This window comes from Mytilus edulis, chromosome 2, assembly GCF_963676685.1.
Source record: "Mytilus edulis chromosome 2, xbMytEdul2.2, whole genome shotgun sequence".
Lineage (NCBI taxonomy): Eukaryota > Metazoa > Mollusca > Bivalvia > Mytilida > Mytilidae > Mytilus > Mytilus edulis.
In genome coordinates, this window is record NC_092345.1 from 105,936,841 (window position 1) to 105,958,021 (window position 21,181).

The 21,181-nt window shown below is 31.5% G+C and overlaps 1 protein-coding gene across 23 annotated transcripts in view; it reads left to right on the plus strand.

Moving 5' to 3' along the window:
• LOC139513830 (ATP-citrate synthase-like) overlaps positions 1 to 21,181 on the plus strand; it is a 54,723-nt gene that overhangs the window by 14,708 nt on the left and 18,834 nt on the right. For 12 of the 23 annotated variants that reach the window (XR_011662524.1, XR_011662523.1, XR_011662525.1 and 9 more), the window contains exons 4-22: positions 1,690 to 1,752; positions 2,478 to 2,576; positions 3,450 to 3,541; positions 3,725 to 3,804; positions 4,446 to 4,576; positions 4,925 to 5,043; positions 5,533 to 5,669; positions 6,176 to 6,237; positions 8,919 to 9,036; positions 11,164 to 11,309; positions 13,862 to 14,103; positions 15,948 to 16,000; positions 16,514 to 16,629; positions 17,085 to 17,189; positions 17,725 to 17,816; positions 18,063 to 18,167; positions 19,390 to 19,471; positions 19,906 to 20,144; positions 20,963 to 21,056. Coding sequence is in view for 15 of the 23 variants with exons in the window: in XM_071302664.1 (XP_071158765.1) it covers positions 1,690 to 1,752; positions 2,478 to 2,576; positions 3,450 to 3,541; positions 3,725 to 3,804; positions 4,446 to 4,576; positions 4,925 to 5,043; positions 5,533 to 5,669; positions 6,176 to 6,237; positions 8,919 to 9,036; positions 11,164 to 11,309; positions 13,862 to 14,103; positions 15,948 to 16,000; positions 16,514 to 16,629; positions 17,085 to 17,189; positions 17,725 to 17,816; positions 18,063 to 18,167; positions 19,390 to 19,471; positions 19,906 to 20,144; positions 20,963 to 21,056 (2,175 nt within the window). In the remaining 8 variants the exon portion in view is untranslated. Of the gene's footprint in view, positions 1 to 1,689; positions 1,753 to 2,477; positions 2,577 to 3,449; positions 3,542 to 3,724; positions 3,805 to 4,445; positions 4,577 to 4,924; positions 5,044 to 5,532; positions 5,670 to 6,175; positions 6,238 to 8,918; positions 9,037 to 11,163; positions 11,310 to 12,806; positions 12,837 to 13,861; positions 14,104 to 15,947; positions 16,001 to 16,513; positions 16,630 to 17,084; positions 17,190 to 17,724; positions 17,817 to 18,062; positions 18,168 to 19,389; positions 19,472 to 19,905; positions 20,145 to 20,962; positions 21,057 to 21,181 lie in introns of all 23 variants that reach the window. The other 11 variants (XR_011662521.1, XR_011662520.1, XR_011662522.1 and 8 more) reach the window with 2 other exon arrangements.

Sequence of the window (21,181 nt, forward strand, 5' to 3'; positions counted from 1 at the left end):
TTGATTAGTCAGTCTGATTAAACAGTTACCACTTTAAGTATTGATTAGTCAGTCTGATTAAACAGTTACCACTTTAAGTATTGATTAGTCAGTCTGATTAAAATATTATATAAGAACATCAATTTGTTGAATAATGATTTAATGACCAACTTAAGGGATGTCAACTTCTGTCCTTGTTTGATTCTCAAACAAATGGACATTGATTCTGTACATAATCAATTCAGTACCTTAAGCTGGAACTCAAATACAATATATTGAGTATATATCACAGCACCTGCCAAATTTTTCCTTATTTCAAATATAGACTTCTGTTTTATTCTAAATAAAACCAATTATTTAAGAGTTGTAAAAAAGTTGTGAGCAGTGAAGGAAAAGTAAAGTGTATTGATTAATCCTATAATGACTAGAACCTATCAGACATTCTTGTTATAGCTAACTACACTAACAAACCTACAAATATTGATTCAGTTAATTAAGCAAAAGATTTGTTACTTTCTTCCAAAAATCTATAATTGGTTAAATATAAAATTAAAGACATATTTAAGATTTCCGATACAAGCAGTTAGGTTTGTTTCTGATAGCATTGATTTTGTACCATGCTGGTTATTACGGTTTAACTAGGATGATTAATTGTTAAGAATCTGTTTGTAATTACTGGTCCAGAGACAAAGATTAAACTTATCCTTCTCCAGTATTGGTTGGCATCTTACTGGCTGTTTATAATTACACATAATTAAGTAGAAGACCTGGATGCTTCATACTTTGTATATTGATGCCTTATGTTACAAAGTTTCCGTCTTTCACATGTCTGTTGTCGTTGACCTCATTTTCATGGTTCAGTGACTACTTGAAAAAAAGTTAAGATTTTTTGTAATGTTAATTTCTCTCTTATCATGAGTAATAGGGTTACTATATTTAGTATGTGCGTACCTTGCAAGGTCCTCTCGATTGTCAAACAGTTTTACTTGACCTGGACCTCATTTCATTGATCAGTGAACAAGGTTAAGTTTTGGTGGTAAAATCCATATCTCAGATACTATAAGCAATAGTCTAGTATATTTGGTGTATGGAACAATTGAAAGGTGTACATGTCCAACTGGTAGGTGTAATCTGACCTTGACCTCATTTCAATGGTTCATTAGTTATAGTTAAGTTTTGGTGTTTTGGTCTGTTTTTCTTATACTGTATGCAATAGGTCTACTACTTTTGGTCCCTGATGGAGAGTTGTCTCATTGACAGTCATACCATATCTTATTTTTATACACTTTTTTTTCATTGGGATATCGGACACTGTATACAAAAAAGAAGATTTGGTATATATGCCAATTAGACAACTCTTCACAACAGACCAAATGACACAGAAATTAACAAATATAGGTCACCGTACAGCCTTCCAACAATGAGCAAAGCCAATACCGCATAGTCAGCTATAAAAGGCCCCAAAAGGACAAATGTAAAAGACTTTCTTAAAAATTGACCCATATACTTGATTTTATATGAGATTTTGGGGTATGTGAGCCTTCTTACTAAAGATTCTTAAATTACCATAAAGTGTTAGGTTTGGGTACTTTAATAATACTAAGCAGCTAGAAAGTAAATGGGTTTTTTTTATTATTTTTTTTTTTTTTTCATTTTAAAAATTCTATATTTATTTTCATTTTGTAATTTTTTATTTGATTTTCTTCATAGATTGGAGCTTGCAAAGGCAGACTAAAGAACTTCATCATAGAACCATTTGTACAACATCAACAGGTAAAAATGTCAACAATGTTTCTAGGAAAATGTATGTCTTTTCAGTAAACATGCTAGTGCAGTCATAACAAAAAAATATCTTCTGCATAATATGATAATATTTACAGCTATTCAAATACACAACCATGTTTTCTTATTCTGTAGATATTCATTTTAAATATTTTATACATGTGACAAGAAACCAGGTGAAACATGTGTTTCATAATTAAGACACAGGTGTGAAATGTATTGCATTTGTACATGTATTAATATTCCCATAAAGATATTCAAAATCTGGAAAAAAAATGGACTTTTAAACAACCAACAGCACTTTTTAGAACAGTTTCAAAACTTATGTTGCTTGTATTTATGTCCCACTTAGGAGCATTATGTTTTTTAGTGTGTGCGTCCATTCGTCCTTCTGTTCATTCATTCATTCATTTGTCCCACTTCAGGTTAAAGTTTTTGTTGAGGTTGTTTCTGAGGATGTTATAGTCCAATCAACTTGAAACTTAGTACGCATGTTCCCTATGATATGATCTTTCTAATTTTCATGCCAAATTTAGTTTTATCCCAATTTCACAGTCTACTGAACATGGAAATGATAGTGCGAGTGGGGCATACATGTATTATGGACACATTCTTGTTTAATGTAGCGTTAACCCTTATTCTTTCTCACATAAATCTGAGGCCCCTTTGAGAATTAGATACTTGAATTATATCTGACATATACCTGTATTTTACAGAATGAAGAGTTTTATATATGTATCTATTCCCATCGTACAGCAGACACCATTTTATTTCACCACGAAGGAGGAATTGATATTGGTGATGTTGATGCTAAGGTGAGTGGTACCAAGAAGGTTATATCAGAAGGAAAGTGAACACTCTGCTTGATACAAAATAAGCATCCCCAGGATAGCAGTTCAATCAGAGAAAAATGATAAAATTATAAAGAAACTGACATGTTTATCACCCACTTGACATGGCCCTCTGATGTACTGGGCTGTTACCGCCAGAAGTTCGGGCTATTAGATAAATCCCATATATGTCACATGATTGTTATCAGTGACTGGGTCATTAAAGTTCAGGTGTATTTTTGGTAACAATGCCGTGTATAGGTGTTTATGATATGGAAAAATTTCAAAATCAATCATCTGTCTACGGTGAAAAAAGATAAAGAAATGACAAAGTTATGAGGGTTTAAAGGAAAGTTAGTGTGCGATTTTTATTCAACACTACATTGCTTTAAACAAAGATTTTTGCTTTCCCTTTCAATTTCTGTTTATGAGAATTGGCAGGTAATAATCATAGAAAATATACGAATATGCAAAGTACTTTAGTTACAGTGACCGGTAACGACCGAAAGAAATATTTTCAATTGAAACATAGAGAAATTTATTGGGAACAACGTAAAAGCGGCTTTCTGTTGATATTAACATTGACGGCAATGAAACAGATATTGGTTTCATTTCTATTGGTAATAAGTTTACTTTTAACATACAATTTTAATTTTTAATTACTTAATAAAAAATATCACAAAAAATCTTTTTAACATGTCAATAATTGTATATCCGGTCAGTTTATGATTGCATGAATGTATGATAAAATAAAGAATATGAATGATTAAATTAGAAAGAAATGGATGTTAATTTTATAAACAGGTTGTTAAAATAAATTTGAGAGCTTTAACAAGAGAATATTTTATGTCATAACAGGCTGTTAAGTTGGAAGTACCAGTAGGAAGCGATCTAACGGAGGATAAAATTAAATCTGTATTACTGACCAAGGCTCCAGATAACAGTAAAGAGTGAGTATAATGTAAATGTGTCCTATAATATTAGAGGTGTATTATCACTGTTACTATTAAAAAATAAGACAACAGAGACCAAATAATGTAGAAGTTCTTCAGCAATTAGCATTACCCATACCAAATAGTAAGATATATTTTTTTAAAGAAATGAATAATATAGTTTTTTTCCTTTATTTTCAGATGTTTGACCAAGTTTATCGTATCATTATACACAACATATAGAGATCTACATTTTACTTACTTAGAAATAAATCCACTAGGTAAGATTATCAAGAAATATGGAGAAGGGTTTAATTTTTGTGTTTTTTTGGGGTAATATACACCAAATTCAGTTTTTAAAATACTGGTACTTATTTACAACTAAAGCCTTGAATGTTCCAAAGACTAAAGAAGTTTGGAATCAGCTTTACAAAATTAATAATAAGCTGCTTTCAACACCATATCCCCTAAAGGGGAAGACATGGCTGAATAAAACCACACATCAGGCCTAGTTGGACACTTCAACACCATATCCCCTAAAGGGGAAGACATGGCTGAATAAAACCACACATCAGGCCTAGTTGGACACTTCAACACCATATCCCCTAAAGGGGAAGACATGGCTGAATAAAACCACACATCAGGCCTAGTTGGACACTTCAACACCATATCCCCTAAAGGGGAAGACATGGCTGAATAAAACCACACATCAGGCCTAGATGGACACTTCAACACCATATCCCCTAAAGGGGAAGACATGGCTGAATAAAACCACACATCAGGCCTAGTTGGACACTTCAACACCATATCCCCTAAAGGGGAAGACATGGCTGAATAAAACCACACATCAGATGGACACATGCTCATTAAGCTGGGTTTAAACTAGTATTTTTAGCGTAATTTTTTTTCTTTTTTTTTTCAGTTTTCACTGGAGGAAAGATCTACATTCTTGACTTGGCGGCTAAAATTGATCAGACTGCAGAATATTTATGTAAAGCTAAATGGGGAGAGGTAGAATTCCCTCCTCCTTTTGGAAGAGATGCACTTCCTGAGGTAAACAAAGATGAAAAAGTTAATAATTGTAATTATTTTTTAAAACAATGAATTATGTTTTAAATAATAAGGAGAAGTAGAATTTCAACCATTTTATGAGATGCACAACTTACATTGGGTAAACTAATAGGGATAGATTCACAAAGTCTGTCTGATGTTCAGTACAATAATGAGACCAAAAACTGTTCTATATATGTAAGAAATAGGATATATGCACTTAAAGTTACTAATATTTAATTTTACTTTAACATCCAACCAGAAACCTGTTAAGTTTTTACAAAAATTGAAAGATGAATTAGGTAGTCTATTCTTCTATTAATGATGTCTACACTAAATTTTATTTTACAGGAAGCCTACATAGCCGAGTTAGATGCCAAAAGTGGAGCATCATTAAAGTTAACAATTCTGAATAAATCTGGAAGGATCTGGACAATGGTTGCTGGGGGTGGAGCTTCAGTTATTTATGCGTAAGTTTCTCTACAAATTTTATCAATTAGGTTGTGACTACAAAAGAAGTTTGAAATTGATAAGCAAAAGTGAAAATATGAGAAGTAATTAAATGAGTTTAAATATGATGTAAAATTACTCCTGTTCATAGTATAAAGAAAAGAGATACATACAGCTACCCAAAAATAAGAAAAAACAAATTAAGTATGTCAGTGAGGAAGCAACACAACATTAAAAGTAAAACAATATATATGTCAATGAGAAAACATCCTTACTACATAAAAAGAAAAGAAATCTAGTGCTCAACATACAGACTAAAATAAAGTGTTTATGTAACCTATAGAAACACTTTTGAGTCCAAACAAGTTGTGTGAATTTTATTATTGACTACACAGTGCATCAAACACATCTTTCACAATAAAAATAGATTAGCAAACGTTATATGAATTCCCAAAACTGACAACATTTGATGCCATGAAAATTGATATGCTTTCAAAACTTAATTTCAGTGATACAATATGTGATCTAGGAGGAACTTCAGAGTTAGCAAACTATGGAGAATATTCAGGTGCACCCAGTGAACAACAAACTTATGAATATGCTAATACATTACTTGGTTTAATGACAGAACAAATCCATCCTGATGGTTAGTATAAATAGTAACACCCAGCGAACAACAAACTTATGAATATGCTAATACATTACTGGGTCTAATGACAGAACAAATCCATCCCGATGGTTAGTATAAATAGTAACACCCAGCGAACAACAAACTTATGAATATGCTAATACATTACTGGGTCTAATGACAGAACAAATCCATCCAGATGGTTAGTATAAATAGTTACACCCAGTGTAGAACAAACTTATGAATACGCTGGCATGTAACTTAGTCTTATAATAGTTAGTAACAATGAGCAAACAACAACACCTTGTCAAATAATAGCTTGCAATGCTTAGCGAAATGGCAAAACATATCCATATGCTGGCATGTTACTTGGTGTAGCGAAAGAAGAAATCCATCATGTTAATTTGTATAGATATTAACACCTAGAAAACAACAATAGATGATGAATGTACTAACACAGAACTTGGTCTAATGACAATTTTGATTTGCTGTTTATATGATGATATTTATGATTTCTATTACAGGTAAAATATTAATAGTAGGAGGAGGAATAGCTAACTTTACCAATGTAGCTGCCACATTTAAGGTAAAACATTTTACTATTGTATCAACCATATGTAATGTAAATAACAAACCATAAACGATGAGACCGAAAAGTGAGGGGAAAAAAAACCCAGCTAATAATGATCACCCCCATTTACACTAAATTGTGTCAAGCTTTATTCTTCATTACAGAAATGTAGACTGCAACAAGTGTATTACGATATTTCTCCACTCGAGACAGTTAAATTTTAATATTTAAAGCATGTGGCTTGCCAAGCTTTTTAAATAATTAAAATTTAACTTTTGAGAGTGGAGAAATATCGTAATACACGAGTTACAGTGGTGGAATCTGATTTTTATCCTTCCTTTTTAAAGATTTAAGGAAAGTTGTGTACTTTTGATGTGACATCATCAGACATAGTAGCCTTTTTTCATGACGTCACAATAAGAAAATTCAGAAGAAAACAAGAAAATTTAAAGTCACAATTAAATTTCAACCAATCATTTGCCGAGAACAGATTTTTGACTTGTGAGGAGAAATATTTTTTTCACACTGGTCAGGAAATGTGAAAATAGCACAAAAATTAGAGAACCCTACTTTTTAATCTTTCACAATTTAATGTACAAGTATAATCTTTCAAATAGGCATTATAGGCATAACTCAATGAGATAGCAATCCAACAAGGCAAAAATTCAGACATCTAATTGTGTGTTAAGAAACCAGAAACACAACAATATTTTATTATATATGTAGAGAGTCTTATAACAACACTTTAGGGACTGCTGCAGAAAATGTATTGATCGACATGTTTCGGTGCCTAGGGCACCGTCATCAGCATAAAAACAAAGAATAATTTTAACAAACATTTTCACAACAAAAACATTTTATTTTAATTTCTTTTTATAGTTTATTTACATACTTACAATAAACTTTCACTTTCACTTTCAGTACGTTGCTATTAATAACGTTACTTACCATTGTAACATTGTGACGTTTAAATTTTAACAACCCGATTTTGTACTTCAACATGATTTTATGTATTGTTTTTATCCTGATGACGGTGCCCTAGGCACCGAAACATGTCGATCAATAAATTTTCTGCAGCAGTCCCTAAAGTGTTGTTGTTATAAGACTCTCTACATTTTATGTTTTTTATCATAACGACCCTGCATACCCTCGGGTATCCACTTTATGGACTCTACCGTACTACAGACTCACCAGGCGTTGGTTCACTTTCGTTTGTAATTGATTTTATTAACTGGATTTTTATGACAAAAATGTCGGTTATTGATTTGGGGATGTACGGCGGGCAGGCAGCAATAAAATGTTGTCAGTGCATTCACTCATGAAATTTTAATATGTTATTACTGACAACCATACGAAGGTCAAGTTCAATAATGGCGATTTTGACTTTTACCGTTCAGGAGTTATGGTTCTTGAAAGATTGAAAAATGGAGTGTCCAGTCGTGTCCGTGCATTTACCCATGAACTGTTCTACCAAAGCTTCCCAAATTTTAATATGCTTACTGATGACAGAATGGAGGTCAGGCTTCCTAAATTTTAATATGCTTACTGATGACAGAATGGAGGTCAGGCTTCCTAAATTTTAATATGCTTACTGATGACAGAATGGAGGTCAGGCTTCCTAAATTTTAATATGCTTACTGATGACAGAATGGAGGTCAAGTTCAATAATGACGATTTTGACTTTTACCGTTCAGGAGTTATGGTTCTTGAAAGATTGAAAAATGGAGTTTCCAGTCGTGTCCATGCATTTATGCATGAACTGTTCTACCAAAGCTTCTGAAATTTTAATATGCTGTTACTGATGACAAAATGGAGGTCAAGTTCAATAATGATGATTTTGACTTTTACCGTTCAGGAGTTATGGTTCTTGAAAGATTGAAAAATGGAGTTTCCAGTCGTGTCCGTGCATTTATGCATGAACTGTTCTACCAAAGCTTCTGAAATTTTAGTATGCTGTTACTGATGACAAAATGGAGGTCAAGTTCAATAATGATGATTTTGACTTTTACCGTTCAGGAGTTATGGTTTTTGAAAGATTGAAAAATGGAGTTTCCAGTCGTGTCCGTGCATTTACGCATGAACTGTTCTACCAAAGCTTTTGAAATTTTAATATGTTGTTACTGATGACAAAATAGAGGTCAAGTTGTGGAGGTTAAAAGTAGGATATTTTTCGCTAATATAAACAAATACGTCTGTTCAGCCATAACTTTTAATAACAACTCAAAGAGCCCATGGCGATGTCACTGAAGTCGCCAACGTCGCCAATGGTAATGTACAAACTTAGGAACGTCGTAATCCCGCGGTAATCTCGACACAAGTTCAATAATGACGATTTTGACTTTTACTGTTCAGGAGTTATGGTTCTTGAAAGATCGTAAAATGGCGTTTCCATTCACGTTGTTGCATTTACTCATGAACCATTCAATCTAAGCTTTTCAAATTTTAATATGTTGATACTGAAGACAAAATGGATTTTCACTTTCACCATTAATCAGTAACGGTTCTTTTGATATTGCCAGGACACAAATAAATGTTAATAAATCCGGTTTGCTGTCGTTGTGACAGCCTCTTGTTATATATGGTATAAGAGATTGTTTTTAGCTATTGGTACCGTGTGCATTTTTAAATAGTATTCTACACTTATTAATTTCTGGATTAATTCTATGCTGTTTTGACTATATTGTCCATTGTTGTAGGGTATTGTTAGAGCTTTGAGAGAATACCAACAGAAATTAATAGAAGGAAAGGTGGCTATATATGTTAGAAGGGCAGGACCTAATTACCAGGAAGGATTAAGAATAATGAGAGAATTAGGTAATCAATGTTTATAGATTTAGTTAAAAAAATACCATGCGTTTTTATAAAAATATGAATATGAAGAAGAAGTGCACATCCAAATAGAAGCAGACATTTAGAAAAATCTTGTCAAAAAGTAACCCCATTCACATGATGTTAAGTGGTACCTAATATATTATCTAGTCCAATGAAGAGAAAAACAAATGAGATCCAGGTGTAAAATGCATTTATCATATACTTAGACTAAATAACATATGATTTTTACCATATGATAATAGCATTAAATTAAAGTATTTTCCATATTTTTCGAATTGGTGCTTAGCGGGCTGATATGAAAAGTTTATCACATGCTTTGATTGTTATCACATGCCTTTCCGTAACGATATCACATGGCATTCCGGAAAATACACCTCAAAGCTACGTTTTTAGTGAAAAACATTACAAAGTAGTGTACAAAACAATTATTTGAATAGTGGAAAGTATATTGTTTAACCCTTTCAACGCTACACAAAAAAATAGAAAAATGGCTGCTGCTGCTGCATTTTTTTTTAGTACATTCATTAGAACAGTATTTTCCTTTTCAGACTGCTGTATCTTTTTTATTATATGAGATACAGAGAAAGTTATTGCATTAAAAATGCTCAGGAGAGCATGAACTGTAATGTTAGGCAATTATTTTACTGAAATTTTTATCAGGTTACCTGCGTTTTCAGGTAATTAACAGGTAAAAGGTGAAATTTATTACATTTGTGTTGAATTTTGAATAAAAACTACTTTTAGTCTTCATTTATTTTGTTGTTTTATCTGCCATATTGTAAAGAAGACACCAGTTGCCAGATTCCGTAGCGTATTGTACCATACATAACGTTTTATGTAATCGTGGCACAAATAAATAGCTCCGTCCTAAAAAATTTCAGTCAACCTCCGTTTTCCCCCCTTTTTCTACGTCTCGTAATGATCGATCAAATCATATTTCCCACACGAATTTTATGTAATAAACACATTGAGATAACAAGAAACCTTTTAACTAATCCTCGTTGTAAGTTTCGCCAAGGAAATGCTGAAATTTTTCCATATTTACAGCTTCGTTTCCGATTTCCGCCATTTGCATTTGTCAAAATATTTGTTTTTATTTTCCTTCTATTTTCCTTCTACTGCATGATTTTACTATAAAAATTGTCGGGATTTCAAGCGCAAATGAGACCTTGCATATCCTAGATTCAAACGAGGAAAAATTAGAGAGAACCCGAATGAAAACCGAATGGTTTAAGAGTCCTTATGAAAAATCCTTTTTCATCGCGGCATATGCCGCGAATAGCAGTGGCGAACGGCGTACGTCATCGCGGCATATGCCGTGTATAGCGTTGAAAGGGTTAAAATGATTAAATTAAATTAAATTAAAAAAAAAATTAAATATATGCAGTTTTTAAGTTTTTCTGAAACAAAATTTAGAAAGTTACTTTAAAAAAGTTGACTTTTCCAAACAATGTTCATTATGTATATTGTTGAATTATTTTTTGTCGATTCGTCAATATTAAAATGTGTTTTTTTCTCTGTTGAGACATATGATAGAAAGATTTCATATTGAATGTATCAAATTTTGGGTCCGACGTCCGTGAACTTTTTACTCTTTCAACTTCTTTTCGGGAACCATGTAGAAGGATCAATATATGAATCTGCTATTTTTCTCTACTGTTGAAGCATATGATAAAAAGATCATAACATGTCATTTTTCATATCGCATGTATTATCAGCCCTCGGTTGAACCTAGGGCTGATAATACATGCGATATGAAAAATGCCATGTAATAATCTGATAGTATTGGTTATTCCTAAGAACTTCAGCTCCAGTCTAAATAAAACTGACTGCCATACTATTTTTAAAAGATGTATGAAATGTAGCAACTGACTTAACAATTAAAGATGAAACTTTCATAGCATCCTATTTTAAAGTTACGCTAAGAAATACAAAAAAATTGTAAATTGAAAAAATAATTGATTAATGTATATTATTAGATTTGTATGTAGACGTGATATTAAATAATGTCTTCCCCTCTGTAATGTATGCATCTTCTGGAGAGGAGATATATTTGTATTAATGTATGACTCCTGCGACCTCTGGGTAATATTTTGTGTTTTTGATAAGGTAACACCTTGGGAGTACCAATCCATGTATTTGGACCTGAGACTCACATGACATCAATAGTCAGTATGGCACTAGGGAAGAAAGAAATTCCACAATCACCAAAACAGATGCACACTACAGCTAACTTCTTATTGCCGACAGGAGGGGTTAGTAATTATACATATACAGATAAATTCAGTTTGATTATATTTGTTTTATTTATTATTAGTCTTTCCAATTAATACATAAATAATATCTACTACATTGATGAAGATTATCTGATTCTAACAGTGTGAGCTTTAACTGATGTACATAGATACGACTTTAAACTTTCTCAGACAATTTCAGGATGTTAAAACAAACAGTACATTATTTATTAAATAAACAGGGGATCTTAAAGTATTTGTGAAAGACCCTACATGTCACTTTTGTAGATGAAACATGCATCTGGAGTACAAAAACTATAACTTATGCATCTATGATGATTTTATTACAAAGGAGGGAAGTTTACAAGTCAAATTAACACTGCAGTTAAAGAAATTTGCCAAGAATATAAAAACATGTTTTGTTGTTAAGGAAAGGCCTCAGATAGGCGTACCAACTATGCCACCTTGTATATAAAAGATAGTATAAAAGTACAATTGCCACTTTATGATATTTTAACATGTTTCAGGTAGTACAGGTAAATACATGTTGTCTCCACTTTATATTCTGTATGCTACTACAGCATTACTAACGGTCATTTGTGTTACTAAATATAGAAGTAGATACACCAACAGTATAAAGTGTCAGCAATACATGCTGCACATGCTTAACAGTTACAATGAGGTGTAAAGATACATTGTCACTAAACCATAGGATACACAAAATTAGCAGCAAAGTGTCATATTTTCATCACTGACAGAGTCATTTCTCGAATTGGTAGTATTGGTGGGGATCTATTAGTTGCTAAAAAAGATTTGTTGTTAAAAAGAACATCTATATATTCTGTTGTTTGTCTATTGGACGCTGTTGTGTTATTGTACGGTTTTCCATTTATATAAAGCTTGTCTCAGACAATCAACACTTTGTTGCCCTCTTCTTTTGCCTTCTTCATAACTGGATAGTTACAATAAGGAGTCAAAATCACATGGTAACAGTTCCAGAAAAAGTAAAGATCACAAGATCCACAAAATTAATTGTTATAAGTGCTATAATTAGGTGTTTAAAATCACATTATAAATAAAAAATAGTAATAGTTTGGAGTAAAAATCACATGATTCTCAAACAAACAGTTATAGTAAGGAGTTATAATTACAAAAACACAAAATCAGTTATATTTAGGAGTAAAGTTCAAATAATACATGAATTTAACAACCAAATAATACACACAATTAACCTAAATATGGTTAAGTCTTTAGTCCAAATAACAATTTTTTTCATATTTATTCATGATATTGTGATTTTTTTCAAAAAATGTCTTGAAATTTCTTTGTTTTTGTGAAATTTTTACTCCAAGAAAAAAAGAATTCTGCTTTATTATCATCATTTATATATATTATATATATTATTATTTAATTAGTTTGAGTATTTTAAAATTTGCTGCTTATTTTCAAATAATTTTTTTGGTGTATTTGGTGTTTATATACATTGATGGTTATAACAAATATATAAACCTGTTTCAGACACCGATGGTTAATAGGAGTATAAGTTCGGTATGTGGTTTGAGTGGGAATGTTGTCACTTTACTTTATTTATAGATCTTTTACATCCATTTTTGCTTTTTATATCATTACTACTACTGGGCGCCATATATTTAAAATTTGTCAAATGTTTTGCAAACGCATTTATAAAAACCCATTGCAGTTGAAACTTTTTCAATGTTTTAATTTGCTTCATCATGCTGAATCATTTGAATGTTTTATCGTTTGTTTTTTCTCAAACTTTATTAGTCAGATAAACGTTGTATAAAAAATATAGCCTAACATTTCAAGTATATGCTATTTGATTTATACAATGTCGTACATTATAGTTATTTGTTTTAGAATGAAAAGTGTATCTGAAATCTTCTTCTCTTCTTGTTTTTCTGTAAATCTGAGTGTATTAAGCATGACCTTGTCTGTAACACCCTGACCTTGAGATTTAATGATTGTGAAGTCAGTTTGATATTGGACGTTTGTAACTTGAAAGTGTTAGCATGTTTGTTTTAGTTGTAGTCTGTAAATGTGTAAAAAACCTCAAATCTCACACTAGAAATGAATTTCAACTTCATGTCTGGTAAATTTTATATTATTGCGTGATCCTTTCTCGATGAAATAGTTTGAAATGAATAAACAAGGTTGGGTACTATTTCCTAATTTGATAGGAACACAGTGACACAAAAAGGACATATATTCCTGTGTCCATACAAAATTTTAAGCTTTAAATCGCCCAGAGTTTAAGGAAGTCTGCTTACATTTTGCCTTAAGTAATTAATTCCCTGAATGAAATATTTTGTGTATGCTTTATCAGCTGGTGAGAATGATCATTAAAAATGTTTGTTAAAAAAAATTATATTTAATAAATGATGCTAATGAAAATTTAATTTCCTTTTCTACGGTACCTTAATAGAAAATGTTACAATCTGAAGTTTCACTGTAAAATATATCAACATTTCACCTTTGATCTTAGTATAAATGTCATCTGAAATAATACTAATGTGATGTTATATAAGTAATATAGATTTAATGTATTTTTATAGTCACCAAGTTCCAGTAGAAGGGAATCATTATCTGAAGTAAGAACCCCCTCAAAGACTAGTTCCCTGTCACAAGTTGTTACTGGTGATGAGTCTGGTACCAGAGCAACCAGAACATTATTTACAAATAGGACAAAATGTATAATATGGGGCATGCAACAGAGAGCAGTCCAAGGAATGTTAGATTTTGATTATGTCTGTTCCAGAAAAGATTCTTCTGTAGTTGCTATGATTTATCCTTTCACGTATGTATTGTAATTATTATATGTTAATGTTCTAGTTTTTATACGCCCGGGACAGGATGTATTATGGTATACCGTTGTCCGTCCGTCCGTCCTTCCGTCTGTCCGTCTGTCCGTCCGTCGTCCACACTTCGGACAATAACTCAAAAACACCTACACCAATTTCCATGAAACTTAAGTGAATTGTTTATATCTATTGACGTAAGCTCCCTTTCGTTTTTTTTTAATTTCAGATTTTAAGTTTTGGATTTATGGGGCTTTATTAATAAAAAAGGGGGGATTTTCAACACTTCGGACAATAACTCAAAAAGGCTTTCACCAATGTCCATGAAACTTTGGTGAATTGTTTATATCTATTGATGTAAGCTCCCTTTCGTTTTTTTTTAATTTCAGATTTTAAGTTTTGGATTTATGGGGCTTTATTCATAAAAAAGGGGGGATTTTCAACACTTCGTACAATAACTCAAAAAGGCTTTCACCAATGTCCATGAAACTTTGGTGAATTGTTTATATCTATTGATGTAAGCTCCCTTTCGTTTTTTTTTAATTTCAGATTTTAAGTTTTGGATTTATGGGGCTTTATTCATAAAAAAAGGGGGATTTTTAACACTTCGGACAATAACTCAAAAAGGCTTTCACCAATTTCCATGAAACTTTGGTGAATTGTTTATATCTATTGATGTAAGCTCCCTTTTAATTTTTATAAATTTCAGATTTTAAGTTTTGGATTTATGGGGCTTTATTCATAAAAAAAAGGGTGATTTTTAACACTTCGGACAATAACTCAAAAAGGCTTTCACCAATATCCATGAAACTTTGGTGAATTGTTTATATCTATTGATGTAAGCTCCCTTTCAATTTTTATAAATTTCAGATTTTAAGTTTTGGATTTTTGGGGCTTTATTCATAAAAAAAGGGTGATTTTTAACACTTCGGACAATAACTCAAAAAGGCTTTCACCAATGTCCATGAAACTTTGGTGAATTGTTTATATTTATTGATGTAAGCTCCCTTTCAATTTTTATAAATTTCAGATTTTACATTTCCGTGTTATGAATTTTTATGCTTAAAAAAGGGGGGATTTTTCCAATTTTGGGACAATAACTAACACTTTCACAAAATTTTATGTATGGATGAAAAATTAAAGACAACAAACTTAGTTAAATTTGAGGTAGCCTTAATAGTGCCAATTTTTTTGTGCATTTTTATTTATTATTTGGGGGGGGGGGGGTATTTGACAGGGCTCACACTATTTCTAGTTGATCATATAAATTCATTTAAAGCATAAAAGACAAGTTAAAAGAGCAACGGGCGTAGCATGCGCTAAAGCGCAGCCCTTTATTCTATAAATAGAATGCTCAAGCATGATAATCTAAATCAAGGTTAAATCAAGGTGTCCAGTAATAATTATTTGTTTAAGGTTAGTTTCTGTTTGTTTACTACTGAATCATTGAAAAAATTACAGCATTATTTAACTTTTCAGAAAAACTGCCCGTCTTTTCTAAGAAACATGCTTGTGGCATCACTTAATCTTTAAAATGCAAAATTTCCTACAGTCTCATTTAAATTAAACTTGCTTCATCTGTATTTGGTTGATTTCAGAGTTACTCCCCTTTGTAAAATAGAAAGTATGTCCATACACTACTAAATCCACATGTATTTCCTGATTGAAATAGAAGATTTTCCGAACTTTGGCATTTTGACCTTTCAATGGTTTTAACTGGTGAAATATTCAGACAAAAATAATGGAGAGAACTTTATTCTCTGGTACAAACCTTTCTATAAATCAAATTATATATTATTTCAGATAACATTCTAATGCACATGTTTTACTTGATTGATTTTAGTGGTGATCACAAACAGAAGTTCTATTGGGGACATAAAGAAATATTGATACCAGGTAAATATTGGTAAAATATCATACTGTTGTAAATACTAGTAAGTGTAGAACAGGTACTGTTGAAATGTTAGTAAATATCATACTGTTGTAAATACTAGTAAGTGTAGAACAGGTACTGTTGTAAATACTAATAAGTGTAGAACAGGTACTGTTGAAATGTTAGTAAATGTAGTACTGTTGCATTACTATCAGTACAATTTATGGTTTTACTGTTTGACATTGTTACTATCAGTACAATTTATGGTTTTACTGTTTGACAATGTAATGTAATGAAAGGCACATTTCCATTAATTGTATTTGCAAAATGAACTTATTGTATTACCCTAAAACAGGACAATTGATCTGGTCCTTATGAAATTATAAGATAATATATTCTATAGTGTTTCAAGAATGCTTTCAAATATATGTGGAGATACATTCAATATGATAATAGGGAGAAAATAAAACAAATATCCTCTACGTATGAGGACCAGTTTAGTTCATTTTATACAAATGTTATTTTATTTATTTCAGTATACAAGAGTATGAGTGATGCTATGGGGAAACATCCCACTGCTGATGTATTAGTCAGTTTTGCTTCCTTAAGATCTGCCTATGACAGCACAGTGGAAGTTATGTCATATCCACAGGTTGGTTAAAATAAAGGTTCTTTACCTGGTTGACTTAACAGTTAACAGGTCACTATACGGCCAAGCTATAAAAGGCATTGAAATGACAAATGCAAATAATTCAAACAAGAAAACTAACAGGCTGATTAATTTTCAAAGCAAAAAACAAATATGATATATAGCAATAGACAACAACTAATGAATATAACCTCCTGACTTCTGACTGGAACATAGAATGTTGCAGAACTACACAAATAAGCAGGTGCCCAACCCTCCACCTAACCTGGGACAGTGGTGTAACAGCACAACATAAGAACAAACTATAAACTTCAATTGACTTAACTCATCTGATTGATATAAAACAAAAGCATTCTAGGGATAATTTTCTTTTAAATCTATACATTTTTATTCTAAATCAACATTTATATGTCAACATATTATGTTAATTTTGCTATGAGTTTACAATATCATTACAGATAAAAACAATAGCAATAATTGCTGAAGGTATCCCTGAAAATCTGACAAGACAGTTAATCAAGATTGCTGACGAGAGAGGTGTGTCTATCATTGGTCCAGCAACGGTAAGTTTTCAGTGTAGATATTATGTAATTCATAATTATGGACAGGAAAGCAATTTTCAAGGATTTCATGTGTAAAGGTAAGCCATACATTTAAGTGATCAAGGAAGTTCACATTTTATCAAAGGTTGTACACAGACTGACAAGTCAACAAAATCAAAAATTGTCTTAGTACATGTCTTCCTCTATCCATGAAAATTGTTATCAATGAAAAATAAATGAATTCACAGTTCTACTTTACCAAACAGATTTCTAAAATTTGTAAGAAGAAAAGTCATGCTGTTGATTTTGATAACTCATTGATATTTTTGTCTGATTTTGTTGTTGTGTTTTCTTTAAACAATTGAAGATATCAATTGTATATTTATCATTTGAATTATGCCACAAGATATATTACCAGTTTTAAGGTTACTTCACTTCAATTCTTTATTCATTCCTTGAATAAAGCCACAAGTTTACAGTCTGCTTTTCATTATTTATTCCCCAACTAAACCTTGCATTACAGAATAATTCAAACTTTATATCTTAATTTACACAGGTTGGTGGTGTAAAGCCAGGATGTTTTAAGATTGGTAATACAGGAGGGATGTTGGACAATATCCTTGCTTCTAAACTCTACAGACCTGGCAGGTAGGTGTAGGATTTTCTTGCTGTGTTGAAGATCTTCAGCTATTTTCTGCTCTTTGGTCGAGTTGTTGTTTCTTTGACACATTCCCCACTTCTGTTCTCAATTTTATTAAACAATTCATAAGTTACCTTATTCAAATCAATGTGGTTTTTTTTTAAATGCTCAAAAAGGTATATAAATATATTATTTAAATCTCATTTTATCTTAAATAATCAATACTGTTTTAAATAAAACTTTTATATTTTTAGTGTTTCGTATGTTTCGAGATCTGGTGGAATGTCCAATGAGTTAAATAACATAATATCACTGAACACTAATGGTGTGTTTGAAGGAGTAGCCATTGGCGGAGATAGGTAAGTCAGGTATAGGCTAATATCACCTGCAGTAAAGCCAAGAGATAAAAGCATAGGGCAATTGTTTAAGATACTTTTAAGGCTTGCTTAATTATTTAAGTTTGATTGCAAATCTTGATCATTTTGGATTTTTTCTTGGTCAATAAATGATGAAAGAAAAGTTTTTGTGTAAATGTAAATCTTAAGTACAGTAAATGTAAGCAAATTTTGTAATGTTTTTTTATTGCCAAAAATTGTGACAGGATTAATGTAACAATAGGCTATTTGCCAATTCCCGTAATTGACCCTGTAATTAGAGATCCCTTCTTTTAGTTGTCTCCCTTATGAGGGACATAAAGTTTTATTAACAATGGAGAGCTAGCAGGAAGAGCAAATTTACCTTTGCGTAATGTGAGTTATCTTTAAGGTTTTCAAATCTTTTAATTACATTAATTTGTTGTTCAGCTAAATACTTTTGACATCAGAAATTATTTTTATGAAAAATTAGTTAAACCGCGATATATCCCTTTCAATTCATCATGTTTTGCATTGGCAAAAGCCATTTTTGTCCGATATGGAACCAGTCTACGATTGACAAAGGGAAGTAATTTGTTTAAAAAGTGTGTAATAACAGAATCAAATCGGTAATTGGCAAATGGACTATTGATGTAGCAAAATAAAATAAAAACTTTTGGCATGATTATTCTGTACAGCTTTCCTGAAATCCCAATAATAAATTTAACAATTGAATCTGGAGAATATAATTTTTCCACAGGTTAACTTCTCTGATACTCTGTCAAGTATAAGATACTAAAAGAAGACAAATCAGTTGGTGCAATTTACAGTAAAAATTAATTGTTTTATTATTTGTATACATGTCAAGGTCATCGGAAAACAGTTAATTTGGCCCCAAATTGCACCAACTGTGAGCTATATTTACTTCTTTTGGTTGTTCTTACTTGAATGTCCTACCACAGGCACAGAATAAATAACTGGCCAAAAAATGTATATTCTGATGTCACAATTTAGCAATATGAAAATAGTCTATAATAAAAAATTATTGAATCTAAAAGTCACATAAATGAATTTCTGAATTAAAAATATTATAAATATTCTTTAAATGAATAAATTAACACACTTAAGAAACTACAAAAATGCATTCAATTAAGTCATATCTTCACATAAATGAAAGTTTGCATTATTGTCTTTATCAACATTTTTTTCTTGCTTTATGTGTTTACAGATATCCAGGAACAGTATTTTTGGACCATATCATGAGATACCAGAATGAAGAAGATGTCAAAATGATCGTTGTTTTAGGGGAGGTAAGTCATGTTGTATTTGTGTGTATTTTAGTTATCATTGGAAAATGCTGATCATTTTGAAAAGATGATTAACCTTTTGGGCTAACTTTCAATATGGATAAAGGGATATATGAGGAAGTAACCCAGCAACACCAATATTACCTGTAAAGTGAAGGAAATAAGAGATTAATATCAATGAGACAGCTGACTAAACACACTGATGGATAACAAAAATATATAGGCATGTTAATGTAATCATAAAACATTGAAATTGAAAGTGAGACCAGTCAATTTATTGTTTGCTCATAAAAAGCCATGATTTTTTAGTCTGATCAGATATTAGTAACTACAACAGAAAAAGTCAAATTGTATAAATCTGATAAGTCAAAAGGTATATTTTTAAAAAAGTAGTTAGTTTTATAAAGCTCTAATGACAAGATGGTATTTATTGCTAGGTTGGTGGTACAGAGGAATATAGAATAATCCAGGCTATCAAAGATGGTCAGATAACTAAACCTATAGTGGCGTGGTGTATAGGAACATGTGCTAAAATGTTCACATCAGAGGTACAGTTTGGTCATGCTGGGGCATGTGCTAACGCTGAGGCAGAGACGGCTGTGGAGAAAAACAAAGCTTTGAAAGAAGTAGGATGTTATGTACCAACTAGCTTTGATGAATTAGGACAAGTGATTGGGTAGGTATCTATATGTATGTCTTAGTCTTCTCTTGAATATGAATGAAGGAGATAATATGTCTAGATCTCAATTGTCAAGAGTCTAAAGGGGTGACTTGATTTAATGTTAACTATCAATGATCTGCCAACATCATTATTAAAAGTCTCTGAAATTGAAAAAAACCCACAACACATAAGTAATGAAAATTAATAAAGAAAATTTAGTTTACTGATTATTGTGAAAATATTCTTCAAAAAATAAAATCACAAAAATAATGAACTCCGAGGATAATTCAAAACAGAATTCCCCTAATCAAATGGCAAAATCAAATGATAAAACACATCAAACAAATGGACAACAACTGTCACATTCCTGACTTAGTACAGGCATTTTTAAATGTTGGATTGAACCTGGTTTTATAGCGCTAAACCTCTCACTTGGTGACAGTTGCATCAAATTCAATTATATTTACAAGGATGCGTGAACAAAACAGACATAGTAGGTAAAAAAGTAAAAAAAATGGGTACAACAGTCATCACTGTGTCACAGTCTTAAAACAAACAAATATTTAACAAAAAAGCACAAAAAGCATCTATCAAATTTAAAAACCACATGCATTGCTTCACGTGTTTGACCTTATAAAATGTAAACATCACATAGGAAGAATATTAATTAATTTTGCCATTCAATGTGACCTTTTTCAAACAAATCAGCCTAAGGAATATGTTGCAATATGTCAGACTTTGTGTAAAACACATGGATAGTTGAAATTAGAATAGCTTAACAAAAATAATATCACATCCTTACATATAGGCATGTATTTATTATTTTATTATAGTGATTTATACAAGAAGTTGGTAAATGATGGTGTGATAGTCCCACAGGAAGAAGTTCCCCCTCCCACAGTACCTATGGATTTTACCTGGGCAAGGGTAAGTGTATACTAACATTATGATGGTGTAATTGTCCCACAGGAAGAGTTTCCCCCTCCCACAGTATCTATGGACTTTACCTGGGCAAGGGTAAGTGTATAAAAACATGATGGTGTTATTGTCCC